This window comes from Hippoglossus hippoglossus, chromosome 15, assembly GCF_009819705.1.
Source record: "Hippoglossus hippoglossus isolate fHipHip1 chromosome 15, fHipHip1.pri, whole genome shotgun sequence".
Lineage (NCBI taxonomy): Eukaryota > Metazoa > Chordata > Actinopteri > Pleuronectiformes > Pleuronectidae > Hippoglossus > Hippoglossus hippoglossus.
In genome coordinates this window covers 6,454,771-6,468,948 of record NC_047165.1, presented here as the reverse complement: position 1 = coordinate 6,468,948, position 14,178 = coordinate 6,454,771, and the positions used below count along the sequence as shown (strand labels likewise).

Below are 14,178 nucleotides of genomic sequence, written 5' to 3'. Positions count from 1 at the left end.
TCTGTTTGTGTTCATCTCAGCGTCAGCACATCACAGCTCAGCAGTGCATGTATGTGTGTGCATGAGTGTGTGTGTGTGTGTGTGTGGGGGCTGTTCACACCCGTGCGTGTGAAGCTCACAGAGAGCTGTGCAGCTTTGGCTGTGGCTGTTTGATGGACATCTGGAAGCTAAATTGGTTAATGGCGCCTCCAAGCCAACAGCCAGCCGGCCGTCCCCTTGCTGGGCTGAGAGTGTGTGTCTGTGTGCGCGTGCATGAGTGTGTGTGGGGTGGGGGGGGGGGGGGGGTTACATCTGGCCAGCCATCCTGCCACAGACAAACACCCTGTATTTTTATATTATCTTTAGAGTATACTCCAAACAAAATCAGATTGTTGTGTTCACACAGCCAAATGTGCTGCGTTTGAAACTGTAGAAAAAAGCCTCACATTTGGCTCCGAGCACAAACACCACGAGGCACTATTGCAAACAGCTGAGTTAAACTAGTATTAATGCAGCTTGATATTAAATTGTACCACCTCTCGTTTTGAGCGACTTTACCTAATGCTTACTTTCATGGTGGCTCACAAACCCTCATCAGTCGAAGAACACGTTGTCATTTATCTTATCAGTTCGCATATGAACAAATAACAGAAAGAAACAAGAGTAAATATAAGAGGCTCTGTGAGGCTGTTCTGAGCTAAACGCTACATCAGCCTGCTGATATGCTCACAATGACATTATCGTCACATTAGCACGTATGTTTACTTGTTCCCCATCCTCTTTTAGCATGTTAGCAGCTAACATGTAGTAATGAGCACTAAATACAAAGTAAATGTAATTACAATTCATCCCGATGGAAACATCGCTTCTCTATCCCACATAAATTCACACAGTGATGGCACAGGCATCGAGGACAATTTTGGATTTCGTATTTTTCCCTAATTGGACGCGTGGACTGGAGGTACCAGGGATCCCACCACCAACATCTGATTGGTGGACAACCCGTTATACCTCCTGATCCACAGCCTCCCGATCATGATCATATAAATATACATAAAGAAAAGACTTGAGGAGGATAAAGCCACTCGGAATGTAATAACCAAATACTCCATCCGGACCCCTCTGTTGTCCTCATGAACAACCTGCAACAGTAGAGCAGAAACGAAAAGCAGATGGAGACTGCAGCAGCTCAAGAGTGGAGCCGGTCCGGAAAGACACGAGGAGGGCGAGGCCAAGAGAAAATAAAATGTATAACAGATGTTGGAGCGATACTGTGAGGTAAACTAGAAAGTAGCAACAATGGGGTGAAAGGTGCTTATAGTTTATTATAGCAATTATATCCTTGAGTGTGTCATGTCGGCTTGTTGCGAAACAATTGTGATATTACCGGGTTTTAATCACTGTAAAAAGCGTCCTGGGGGTTTTATGGTATTTCACCTCTGCATGGGTATTGCAAGCATTTCACAGTAAACACAAACATCTGAGGAAAATCACATAACCGCTCTTTAGGTATCTGAGTGGCACAAAAGGAGCCATGGCAACCAGTGTAACAAGACTAGCGGCGCTTTGTGAGAGCATGAGGAGATCCTCGATGTAAATGAAGACAAGCTGTCGCTGTTTTGTGACAAGATCATCACAGTGTCCACGGTCAAGATAGTAATCAAAATTAATTACAAGTCTTTTTGAAATGCTAGAACATGGTTGGAACGGAGTTTTAGTTTATGATTTGTTGTCCTGATAGAAAACATGACAAGAAACCACATCCCCCAAAAGCCAGTTATGGAAATGTTCAGGTGCAGGCACATGCACAGATAAACCCCCCGTGCCCTTTTCACCTCTGACGACATTTATTTGAATTCCTTCCAATTATGGAATCCATTCTCAATTAAAAACATTCTCTAATTCCAATTCCAATTCTGCAAAGACCTCATTCTGCCCCTCCCTCTTTTCATATTACAGCCACCGCAATTTATTCCCGTGAATCGAGCACCCTGCAGAGCGGCATCAAGGCTACGCTTCCCTGATCTGCCATTTTTTGGTGTCAATCAGGTAATGATGGTGTTTACAAACCGCAACATAGTTTGTCACTGTTGTGAAATTAAAAGCATCAGAATGGCAATTCATACCCCGCATGTTCGCTGCACAAAGGCTACTAAATACACACTATTTATAAATACTGAAATTGTTACTACATGATTATCTTCTCTGCGTGAGTATTAAACATCTGTCTGTGTGTATGGGTACTTGGATACATAAAAGTATAACTAAAAGATATATTACAAATGCATATAACTTTATCTACCTACCAATTTCACAAATGTCTGTCTGTTTGTATATGAAACGCATATCTCGCAAACCATTCATCTTATCGGCTTCACACTGGGTAAGTGGGTTGTGAAGGGCCCAGGGAGGTGCAGTGTCAAATTTGGTGCGGTTCAGTCAAACATTGAAAGTAAAATCTTCATTGCAGATAAACCAGGTAGGGATGAACACAGAGTTTTCCAACTGTACACTGAACCATAGACTAAAAACTGACAGTATATTGTAGAACTGTTTGAGGACAATAATGACAAGGACCTACCTCTGAGGTAGCTCCGCAACATTACCACAGGCCAAGCTAACAGCCCATTTCAAACAGGCATTTGCTTACAACGTGGACAGCACTAGTTTGAATAAGGGTGCCTTATATTCACCTGAGCCACCTGCCCCCCAATATGTGAGTTTATGGCCCTGGTCATGTGTGTTACTAGATCTACATGAATACAAGAACATACAGAGAGAAAAGAGTTTCGAACACTGACATGTACCGAGCTTAAAATAAATACAGCCACAGCAGACGTGGAACAGCTGAGTCCAGCCCGAGAGAACATAAACAGCGGTGTGATCTCCTCAAATCTTTATTGTAAGATCTCAGAGATCAAGTAGAAGTGAAAAGCGCGACTGTAGTCTCTGTTCTGTTCTGTCTGCCTGCCTGCCTGTCTCTCTCTCTCTTCAGTCCAGATGTCAGAGGAGCTAGCCAACAGCTGCGGCAGGAAATGAGCCCCCAGGCAGTGAAAAGGCTAACACACACACACACACACACACACACACACACACACACACACACACACACACACACACACACACACACACACACACACACACACACACACACACACACACACACACACACACACACACACACACACACACACAAAGATGAGCTCAGAAGAAAGCAAGTGGATAATGAAAAACTGTGCAGCGGAAGATGCAAAAAGTTTCCTCCGGCTTGAGACCATAAGACTCTTGTGTATGTTTGTTTGTCCCATGTTGCTGTGAATGTACATATACAAACATACGTACCCATGCGGTTCAGTGTGTTTTTGCATGTAACAGTATTCATGTGTCTTTTTTCCTCTGGATTCATCAGTCTTGTTTTAAGTGTGTGTTTGTGTGTGTGTATGGGCGATGGCGTGCCAGCCTGCCTGCCACAGCACCAGCCCCCGAGCCAGCGGGAACATTTGCCTTGTGGCTCCAATTCCCAGGAATGCCTAACCTGCGCCAGCTGTTGAGAACATGTTACCTGTGCCAACAATGCGCCTTCTCTGCCCACCACATCAGCCACCGCTCTGTCTCCATCTGGGTGTGAGATTGAATTTGTGTGTGTGTGTGTGTATTTGTTTGTCTGCAGCTTACTGTAGCCGCCTCTTCCCACATCTGTATTTGTGCTCACATCTGTGTGCATGATTGCACAGCCTCTCCTGTGTGTAGTGTGCATGGTGCCAGTGTGTATATGAATGTATGGATGTTCCTAACGTTGTGTGCCCTGTGTGTGTGTGTGTGTATGTGCATGTCTTTGTGTGTGTGCCAGCTCTGGTGCGTATGTGTGTCTCCATCTGTGTGTGCTGGGCCTCCCATTCCTGCATCTGGAGCAGCATTGAAGAGGCTTTCCAACAAGGCCAATGGCAGCCAGCCTGCCAAACAGCCCAGATGTTAGTTCTGTAAGCCTCAGGCTAAATGGAGGGAGCCACACTCACGTTATTTGGGACTAGTAAATTGCTACCATTTTTTTTTTAGCAGAGGAGAGATGGAGAGACGCTGAAAGAATAAAAGAGGAGTGAGAGAAAGAGAGAGGTCTGGAAAGAGTGACAGATGAGAGATAGAGATGACGTGATGTGACTGTTACTCTTCATTGAGCTCACAGAGGAATCATAACAACTGTAATACATCTGACTAAATGCCACTTTGATGAATTACTGTATCTATGTCAAAAAAAGTTTCAAGCCTCTGCATGTTCATTTGTATTCTGCACAGACACAAACTGAATTCAGAGTCTCTTTGGAAGGTAAAAATGAAACCGAAACATTCATCTATAGTTCAGGTTCATTGTAATCTAGGTTTTCTTAGATGTAGCCATCATTACCTCCACCTTGTCCGTTTGTTTGTTGGTTGGTTTGATTGTAAGCAAGATTATGTAACTGATTACTGAATGCCATTCTAGTTTCTATTGGCTATAAGGAAACATATTCACCAAGGTAACTGCTAAACTCTTGCACTGATATCACTGAGAAGAAGTCAGACTGAACAAGAACCATTAAGCATCACATACTCATTTTTACCTGTCTGTTTGTTTGTTGGTTGGTTTGTAAACAAGATTAAACAAAAACAACTGAACGTATGTTAAATTTTGGTGCAGATTTTTCTTCCACTTCCTTTAAAATCACAAGATAAGGCTTTTTTCGACATTGCCACGATTTTCCCAGGGAATAGTTAATGGTTATTGGTGAAAAAAAAAAATCAGAGCGACTGTTAATTGGGCCTTGGCGGAGGTATGTGCTCTAATGAGTGCTGTTCTAGTTTGCCAAACCTAAACCAGTAAAGTCAGGGTTTAACCAAAGGAATGAGCTGCACAACAGTAAAATGCGCTGCGGAGGTGATGAGGGGTTTAGTGATAATTCTCCTTGGGTTTGTCACTACAAGCAACTTCAATGTAAGGATATCGCTAATGCAGCTGTAACGTTAAACCCTTTAATATGGGCCGATACTCATAATTATATTATCTTCCAACAGCAGTGAGATTAGTGTACAGGAAGCTCATGTGTGCAGCATCACAACACAACATTATGTTGACTTATGATTCGATTACTGTGAGGTCACCCTCTGTTCTGGTCATGAGCTCTAAAGCCAAAAAACAACTGGCAGCCAATATCCCTGCAAAATATTATTTTGGTAAACAGGAGAGCAGTTTAGTAAAAACACAACATGTGCATTCACCATCAAACAGTCGGACCCAATTAGCTTGATCATCTGGACGAGTGTAGCTGTGATGTTAGGGCAGATTTGGCTTTGTGTGTGTGTGTGTGTGTGTGTGTGTGTGTGTGTGTGTGTGTGTGTGTGTGTGTGTGTGTGTGTGTGTGTGTGTGTGTGTACTGTAGTAACCACAGAGGTGGCATCTGCCATGGCGCTTTAGCTCCGTTTGTGAGATCCATGTGCGTGGACTTCCACAGGGCTTAGAGAGCATCCACTCCCCCCCATATGGTGATCTGTCACTGGGACGACACAGGGCAGCCCTCCCCTGTGTGGGACCTCCAGCCAGCCATCAGACGGGCTGAGTAAACAACAACTGGACATGGGGTGACGATGTTGTATTTGTTAGGGTTTTTTTGGGGGGGGGGGGGGGTTGTAGGATATAATCGCCTAAACCTGTGATGAAAGACCACAGATGACATCAGGGCAATCTATTTCTCATGTGAATTACCTCGGTCATATGTCAGTATTTATGCCAAAATCTGTTTATCTTTCTAAAAAACATCTTTGTCAACAGACGCTATCAAAACAGAGATGATTTTTAAATAATTTCACAAGGTTTTATGACTCATAGGCATCAGATGTTAGGGGTGTATGACTGAGCTGGATTATAATGTCCTTGGTCTTTTACTTTTGAATTTAAACACATGTCTGTAAGTAGCTGAGAAATAGCGTTAACTTCTTCACTTTAGTCTGCAATGACAACTTTATATCAAACACAGCGCACGACACGTTCAGGAAATGCAAATTGCTGAGAGAAAACATGACACCTTCTCCCAGACTTCTCCCGTGACAGATATCTTCCTCACATCTGTTTCTGTCTTCCTGCACACAGATGTTACACAGCAGTTTGTTCTGAGGAGGAAAAGACGATCCCTCCTGTGCCTCCCCAAGGTGCGAGTAGCCTGGGGAAAATCACATTTACACATAAAGTGTTAATGTGTCTCTGAGTCTGTGTGTGTGTGTGTGTGTGTGTGTGTGTGTGTGTGTGTGTGTGTGTGTGTGTGTGTGTGTGTGTTTGTGTGTGTGTGTAGACAAAAGGGAGACAAAGAGAAAAAGAAGTAAGGGAGGCGCAGACCAGAAATAGGAAGCGGCAGGACGAGAAACTTGGGGCCCTCAGGGGCCATCAGAAGCTTTGCAAGTGGGTGAATGTGTTTGTGTGTATTGGGGTGGGGGGGTGTAACTCTATCCTCTGGCTGTACTCAAACTGTGTGTGTTTTGATGTTGATCTTATCCAGTTGTTGGAAAGCCAAACACAGCCTGTGCACCCAGATGTTGACAGATGTGCTGTGTACAATCTGTGTAACTTCCTCTAAAACACACACACACACACACACACACACACACACACACACACACACACACACACACACACTAGTAACACATGTCCTCCATGTACCCTCTCTAGGGACAATCTTTCTGATATTCAACAAATTCCACAATATTTCCTAAAACCAACGCTGTGGTGAGCTGCTGAGTTCTCGAGGGACTTATGTCCATGTTCCAGATGTTTTATCCAGATGTTCATTTTCCTCATCCAGGTGTGTAAAGTTCACATGCCGTAATCTCACAGAAAGATGGGAGACAGAGAGAAAGACAAACAGCTGGAGCCCTCTGTAGAATTGTAACTAATGCAGCTCTCCCTAGTGGCCTGGAGTGGTTTCTGCAGCTGTGCAGATGCAGGTGGGTGCAGGAGACTGATAGTGATGGTCTGGAGTGGTGGGACGTTTAGGTTTCATCTGTCGTGATGTTTTAGCTGTTGTTTTTAATTCAATCCCATCCTGTCTTGTCCCATCTCATCTCCTCCTGCCCTGTCCTTATCTATCTTATTCTATCATATCCTGTCCTGTCCTATCCTGTCTTGTCCTGTCATCTTATTCTGGTCCATCCTATCCTTACAGTCCTGACCAGTCCTCCTATTCTATCCCCAGTGGTCCTATCCTATCCTATTCTGTCCTATTCTACCATATTTGTCCTTTGTTATCCCTTCCTAAACCGCCATCGCGTCCATCATATCCTATCAGATTCCAGCCTATCACAGCCTTTCTTCTCCTGTCCCATTTTTATCCTGACCTTTCCCAACATGTCCTGTCTCATCTTTCCTATCCACTAACCCTGTCCTATCATGTCCTGTCAAGTCCAATAGTAGACCAATACTCAACTATAATACATTTAATGTAGTGGACAACTGCTTCTCTGTTCCCATTTCAGCACAAAGGTGATCACAGGCTTTCAAACAGACCAACACAATGCAATGAAAAGAGTGACCATAATAGTTTCAATTACATTCATACTGTAAATGCATTTTCTGTAATTAATAGATACTTGCCATTAGTTCAAGCTAATATACAGTAGTTCAAAAGTTACAGCTCCTGCAAACCTGGTTTCAACTCTTAAGTATTTTTCAATAGCATTAAATATTGATACATTATATATAATATTAAATATCTTCAGTAATCTAAAGTTGGGCAAAAACATCTCAAGTTATTTTTAATAAGACTTTAAATATTCAAAAGATGAGCCTGTGTTTTTATCAGATTTTATTGATGTGGTTTATTTATATTATTCATTTATATGGTCTGGCTAAACAAGAAAACAACCACCTAACTGTCATCAGATTTTGAATTCAGATTTATAAAATATATATCTAAATGTTTTGCTGACAGTAAATTGCTTATCGAGAAAATAGGTTTTAAGGGCCTTTAGGCATCTATGTGTGAGAGGAGAAGAAGGAAAGAAAAAGTAGATAGTATAATCATGGGGAAAATGGCTGTCAGCAAGTTGACGTAAAAGGAAAAGAATATTCTTTGCAGAACTAAAAACATCTCCTGTTGTATATGCAGCTTTGTAGCACATCTTCTCTTTACTCCATTGTCAAGTATACGTGCTCAGCCATATGTCAAGGTCGCACAGTGGCAGCGTCCTCTGGAACAAAAACAGTTGAAAGTTCTCCCTCTCTCTCTCTGTTGCATCTTTCCACTGCTTCACTGACTCGACCACTGAGCAGAATCTGCACTGATGGCACCCAGTGGAACTTCAGCATGCAGCTGGAAGAGCAGCATGGGTGTGTGTGTGTGTGAGACAGAGAATTCACATGCGTGTTCATGTCACACAGTCCGGACATGTTTGTGTCACTGAAGGCAGGATGGAGGATCTGGCTGCTCCCACGGCCTCACGCAGGTAACATCTGTCTACAAACACTGGGACCCACAAACCTGATACTCACTCAAAACACTTCTGGTAGCTGACAGTGACAACACCGTGGATAATACCACACAACATAGGAAAGTGGACAAAACATCTCAACCTAATCCTCTCAGTTTCCTGTATTGGTCCTGTAAACAAACTTAACCCCACCCTGAAATCTGCAGTCTCACAGACACAGCCGAGAGCTTGTGACGTTAGGATGCGTCAGAACAAAAAGAAGCAGTAAATTAAGAGGCTTTGCTTTGTGGCTCATCCCTCTCTTTATCACCATGGAGCAAATTGACTCCTACATTACTGCTGCTAAGCAGCGGTCAATCACATAATTGCTTTTACCCTCTGTTGTAAATAATCCGGCTGTCAAAGATATTAGAAATACAACTTTCCAGTATAGACACTGCACTCAAACATCCTCTCTGGCCGTCATCACAAGTGTGAGCTTTTAGAAAATAATTTGTTATACCCAATTCCAAGGTGAGAAGTTAACCAAACATGAACATGTAATCAGAATTCTGCAGTCATTAAAAGGCCCTATTTGCATTTACCACCTGATTTTATTTTTATGTATATATTTCCAAATGCATTTTCTTTATGTTTCAGAGTCTGTTGCAATTAAATGCAGTGGAATGATAAGATGAAAGGGATAAGGCAACGTACGACACTATGTGAACTAAAATGTAATTCAGTAACAGCAGAGGTTCATAAAAATAAATGTGTATTTTGTGTGTGTGTGTGTGTGTGTGTGTGTGTGTGTGTGTGTGTGTGTGTGTGTGTGTGTGTGTGTGTGTTATGGAGGATTGGGGGACAGGGTGTTTTTTGGGGGCAGTGCAACCTGTCTGCACGTGAGCAGAAGGTGTCCACATACACGCAGGTGCACACATGCTGCATATGTGCATATTGTGGACATATGCACATATACGAGCACATAAACAGGCTAGCAGGCAAACACATGTAGGCACATATGCACAGACAAACACCCACAAAAACACAAACATAAAGTCTAAAACTAATGGCATCAAGGTCTAACTTAAAAAAAATGCTAACCTTGTTTTTTCATTTGCGCACAATACGTAAGATGAACACACTCAATTTGCTGAAGTGTGCAGATATATTTTTAAACCAAGCCATCATCATCACATACTGGGGACGGAACAAAATAACATCTTAAATCAATTATAATAGCCCTACATCAAAGGTTTATTCAAATAATCTTTCTCTATACATCAACCTGGATTCTGCAGCAACGACATTAAAAAGGCATAAAAATAGTTTAGAGGCTGGAAGTTTAATATATATCTTTTTTTTTATCTGGTCATCTGGTACTCCACAGCACACATTTCACACCTGAGTGCAAAATAGGTGACCCAGAACAGAACAGAGCAGCGTAGAGCCATGCTGGACCATACTGGCTCCCAAGCTGTCCTGCTGCACAGCACACCTTCAGCACTGTGGCTGCAGCTGCTCTGTCCCGTCTCGTGTGTGCATTCGCGTGTGTGCGTCTGCTCTTGTGTGTACGTATCCCCTGCACAGGATCTGTTTGACCGCAGCTGTCCCTACCTCTATGCTGGTCTCCGGGGCGAGGCTGACCTCTCTCTCCTGAAGCCACTTCAAAGCGACCTGGGATGGGCTGGAGGGGTACGGGGTGTTGGGCCGGCCAGCACGGCTGCTGCTTCCCTGGGCTTTGGGAGCTGGGGAGCTGGGGCTGGAGTTAAGGTTAGTGGGGATGGATGGGAAGCGTGGAGAGGTGGAGCAGGGTTGGGTGTGTTGCAGGAGGTGAAGGGAGTCCCAAACATGGATGGGATGGGAGGTGGGGGATAGGGGGTATGTGTGTGGCAGGAGGGCAGAGACAGGAGGTATGGGAATGGGGGCAGGGATGTTGTAGTCAAAAGCTGGAAGAGTGTGTTTTTGTCTGTGTATGTGTGTGTCGTTTCCAACCTGAACAGACCTCCTGTGCTCTGGTGTCACTTTGGAGTGTCAGGTGTGTGTGTGTGTGTGTGTGTGTGTGTGTGTGTGTGTGTGTGTGTGTGTGTGTGTGTGTGTGTGTGTGTGTGTGTGTGGTGCATCATCTCACCCACAGGGAGTCAGGGGTCCAGCTTGGTGAGAACTGATGGCACCATCGGCCCAGGGGCCACTGTTGCATGGGGTTCCCAAAGGAAAAGACAGGCCACAAAGACCTAAATAAAGGGAAGGACAAATAACTGTGCCTTGAGCACCTGACAAATGCTGGGAATCTGGTAACAGCCCTGAAAAAAATAATCTGAGGTTTATACTATCAGTGTTTTGGACAAATAAATGATAATCTCTGATAATAAAGTCTGTCAGTTGGTCCCCCACTTTGGTCATGACTTAAAAATATCAACTACTCATCACTGATTTGATGGGTGCACATCAAACTGTAACATTCAAGCTCCATCATGATATTCACATGTGATTTTAAGAGACAACAATTATAAGAGATTGCCAAACAAAAGCCACACAAATGTACGTCTTCTTCATAGTAAAATTGTAATAAAACCACTGTTAGCATGCGGATAAAGCTACACTACCCTTACTATGCAAAGTGCCTTCAGATAATGTGCGTTGTGATTGGGTGCTATACAAATAAAAGTGACCTCAACATGTTGAACTAACAATGAACATTTACCTCAAATCAGCACTGTGCATTTGCCTCCTCTTCCCCAGGTTTATAGGTCTGAATATACAAACTACAATAAACTACAGCTAATCAACCACTGTTCAGACCTTGTCTAAGAAAATGTTGTGTCATGAAACTCCTTTAACTTGTTTGTTTCTTTTAGGTTTATTGTTTACAGGCGTCTCCAGTTGTCCAATTCTACTTTGATTCAAAGGTCATTCAAATCATTTTACTGATGTGTTTTTGTAAGAATGCAGGACCAACATGTGAAGTTGACAGCTGACTTTAAGTTGTGTGAGTGTGTGTGTGTGTACACGTGTATGTCAGAGGGACACGTCTGGCCACAGCGATGGCGACAGAAGGTCTCCCCTGCGATGCCTTTTTCTTTTTCAAGCTGTCCCTTTACCCCCACCTCCACTGCCTCCTCTGCATGCACTCGCACGCAAGCGCACACACACACACACACACAAACACACACACACACACACACAAACACACACCTAGCCTGGCTGCTGGTTTCTGCTCACACTCCCCTCTGCACGCAGGGCTGTGAGCAAAAGGCCAGCTGATGGCAATGTGTGTATGTGTTAAGAGAGGCCAGAACAGTACACACATATATCATATGTCACACTAGGTCCACCTGTGTCTGCAGCCATGGCCCCATACCTATACCCTCTGCCACTGCTGCCCAGCTCCACATGCCACCTGGGGAGACAGAGACGAGGGAACAGATGAGGGACGATGTCCTTGTTGATTCTATTAATTTACATCACTGTTCCATTGTGAAAATATAAAAGATTTAGATAATTATCAGACAGAATTTTAACATGTGGGAAAGTCACGGGGGGAAATATATTTACTGCGATGTTAGAAGAGGAGGATGCACAGGACAATGTCCTCTATCTCACCACCACCCTGAACATAACAACACTACGAGGGCAGTTGACCCTTTGAACAACCTGCACAGAAAATTCAAAAAATGCATTGTATCAACAATTCAGAGCCGTAAACTTCCACAGAACAATTTGTTTACACTATCAGCTGCCGAGCAGAGATTTCAGTCATGTGCTGTGCAGCTGTCTGATCCTTCCGGCTGCAAACAGCATTGAAGATGATACAATGTGCTCATGTGAAGAGGTGCAGTAAGGACAGCTGACTTCACTGACTCACTGTTGTTCAGAAACCACAATGTTCCTGTCAAAAATAAACATGTTCTGCATCATAAACATTAAATTAATCTCTGAGGCTCATCTTTATTATACATAATGCTTATCATGAACCAACCTCAACACGAGTCTGCCGTGACGTCTGAATCGGCTCCTTCAGGCATTGGGCATGAAATGTAAACAAGAGGAACTGGACATGTTTGCTAAGCCGAACCAGCTGATGCCTGACAACCTACAGCACAAAGTCATTAAGCAAAGCAACAATAAGCTCGCAGCTACACAAAGTACAACAAAGACTTGGTTCTGCTCAAGACTGACTGACTCCAACCCACAGAACCAGGGGCTAAGTTTACCATCTGACATCAGATGCCTTCATGTAATTAGTTGTAGACCCGCTAGCAATGCAAGTGTTTTTAGTGTCTAAGGGGTTTTCAGTAGCACTGTTAAACTGTTGGCCATTTTTTTCGGCATTTTCCATTTTTTATATTACCTGGGAAATGAGTTAAAATGTAAAAAGAAAAGTCCTTTTTTGCGATGTTAAAGAAAATCATACAACATTTTCTGGGTGTCCTAATCGGACATGGGTGACACGGGAGAGGTAACAACACCAAAGAGAACAAAATGCGTAAAGATGCGAAACGAGTTAAGATGCACAATGAGCACATGGAGACACAAAACATGAACGCAGAGACGCAAACCATTTATGAAGAGACGCAACAATGTACATATAGAGACACAAACAATGTACGAAGAGACGCAAAACAAATACAAGGAAACACAAATTGTGTACGAAAAAAATCACAAAATGTGTACAAACGCAAATGCCAAACGAAATGAAAAACATGTACAAAGACACAAAACTACCTCAAAGAGACTAACTAACTATCTAACAAAGTAAGTATGTAAGTAAGTAAGTAAGTAACTAACCCACTAACTCACTCACTCACTCACTAACTACTGAGTGGGCCCTGCTGTGTGAGTGACGCTGGAGGACATGTCAGGCTCCATGACCAACAGGCCACAGTCACCGTCTCCATCACGTCTCCATCACGTCTCCTCCTCGTGAGGAAACTTCAGGCCTGTTCCCGTCTGGCTCTCAAACACCTGACTCTCGCGATAGCTGCAGTATTTATCCGGCACCGACTCACGGGATGTGGGAGATGAAGTGGAGGAGAACCAGAGGCGGAGCGGACATCTTCACAAACCGAGGACTGGGGGACGAGGCGAGACGGTAGGACCCGCGTGTGTGTGTGTGTGTGTGTGTGGGTGGGTGTGTGTGTTTGTGTGTTTCTATGTGTGAGCGTGTGTTTGTGTGTGTGCGCGCGCGCCTCCAGAGAAAGGAGGTTGCCGTTCCTCCGGGTGACGTCACGAGCTCTCCATGAAAGTCAAAACAACCGCTCGGCCGCGGTGACGTTTTCCCTCCGCGGAAATTGTCCCCGTTCTTGAACCTTTCGCGATTCAAACGACTATTTCCGGTCCGGTCCCTTTTTAACCTGGCTCGTCTCGGCTCGGCTCGGCTCGGAGTCCGGCCCGCATAGCTTTACGTGACGGCCGATGAGGAGGAGCAGGTGCACGGGGACAGACCGCAGCACCTGCCGCTACAGGTAACACCGTCAGCTAGCTGCTGCCCCGCTGGGGACCGTGAACATGGCAGACCGCTCCACACAGTGTGGCTCTGATGCTGCGATGTGAGGAGAGATCACCTGAGGACGAAGCTCGGGATGAAACCAAGCTTCATGTCGATCAGTCTGTGATTCTGCTTGTTGTTTAACTGTCATGCAACAGGCTCCTGGTAGATCCTGGTAGAGACTGTGCAGTGTAACTGAGTACATGTACTCAAGTAGATACCACACTTTAATACTTTCTTTTTCAGTATTTTCCTTTTGTGCTACTCTATATTTGTCATTT

General features: G+C 44.0%; 2 protein-coding genes across 10 annotated transcripts in view; one reads left to right on the top strand and one right to left on the bottom strand.

Annotated features, from left to right (window-relative positions):
* LOC117775234 (leucine-rich repeat extensin-like protein 5) overlaps window positions 1–14,178 on the bottom strand; it is a 21,707-nt gene extending 7,529 nt beyond the window's left edge. Inside the window, exons 1-4 of one of the 8 annotated variants that reach the window (XM_034608187.1) lie at window positions 13,974–14,178; window positions 11,718–11,809; window positions 10,541–10,643; window positions 10,027–10,171 (exon numbers count right to left, since the gene is read on the bottom strand). In XM_034608187.1, the coding sequence (XP_034464078.1) occupies window positions 10,027–10,171; window positions 10,541–10,643; window positions 11,718–11,809; window positions 13,974–14,008 (375 nt within the window). In that variant the 5' untranslated portion in view covers window positions 14,009–14,178. Of the gene's footprint in view, window positions 1–5,880; window positions 6,171–9,226; window positions 10,172–10,540; window positions 10,644–11,717; window positions 11,810–12,137; window positions 12,291–13,213; window positions 13,385–13,418; window positions 13,712–13,973 lie in introns of those variants that run through there. The other 7 variants (XM_034608186.1, XM_034608193.1, XM_034608188.1 and 4 more) reach the window with 7 other exon arrangements.
* Window positions 13,368–14,178, top strand: part of akt3a (v-akt murine thymoma viral oncogene homolog 3a) — a 47,386-nt gene continuing 46,575 nt past the window's right edge. The window contains exon 1 of one of the 2 annotated variants that reach the window (XM_034608177.1): window positions 13,368–13,501. The gene's annotated coding sequence lies outside the window, so the exon portion shown is untranslated. Of the gene's footprint in view, window positions 13,502–13,750; window positions 13,875–14,178 lie in introns of those variants that run through there. The other variant, XM_034608178.1, reaches the window with a different exon arrangement.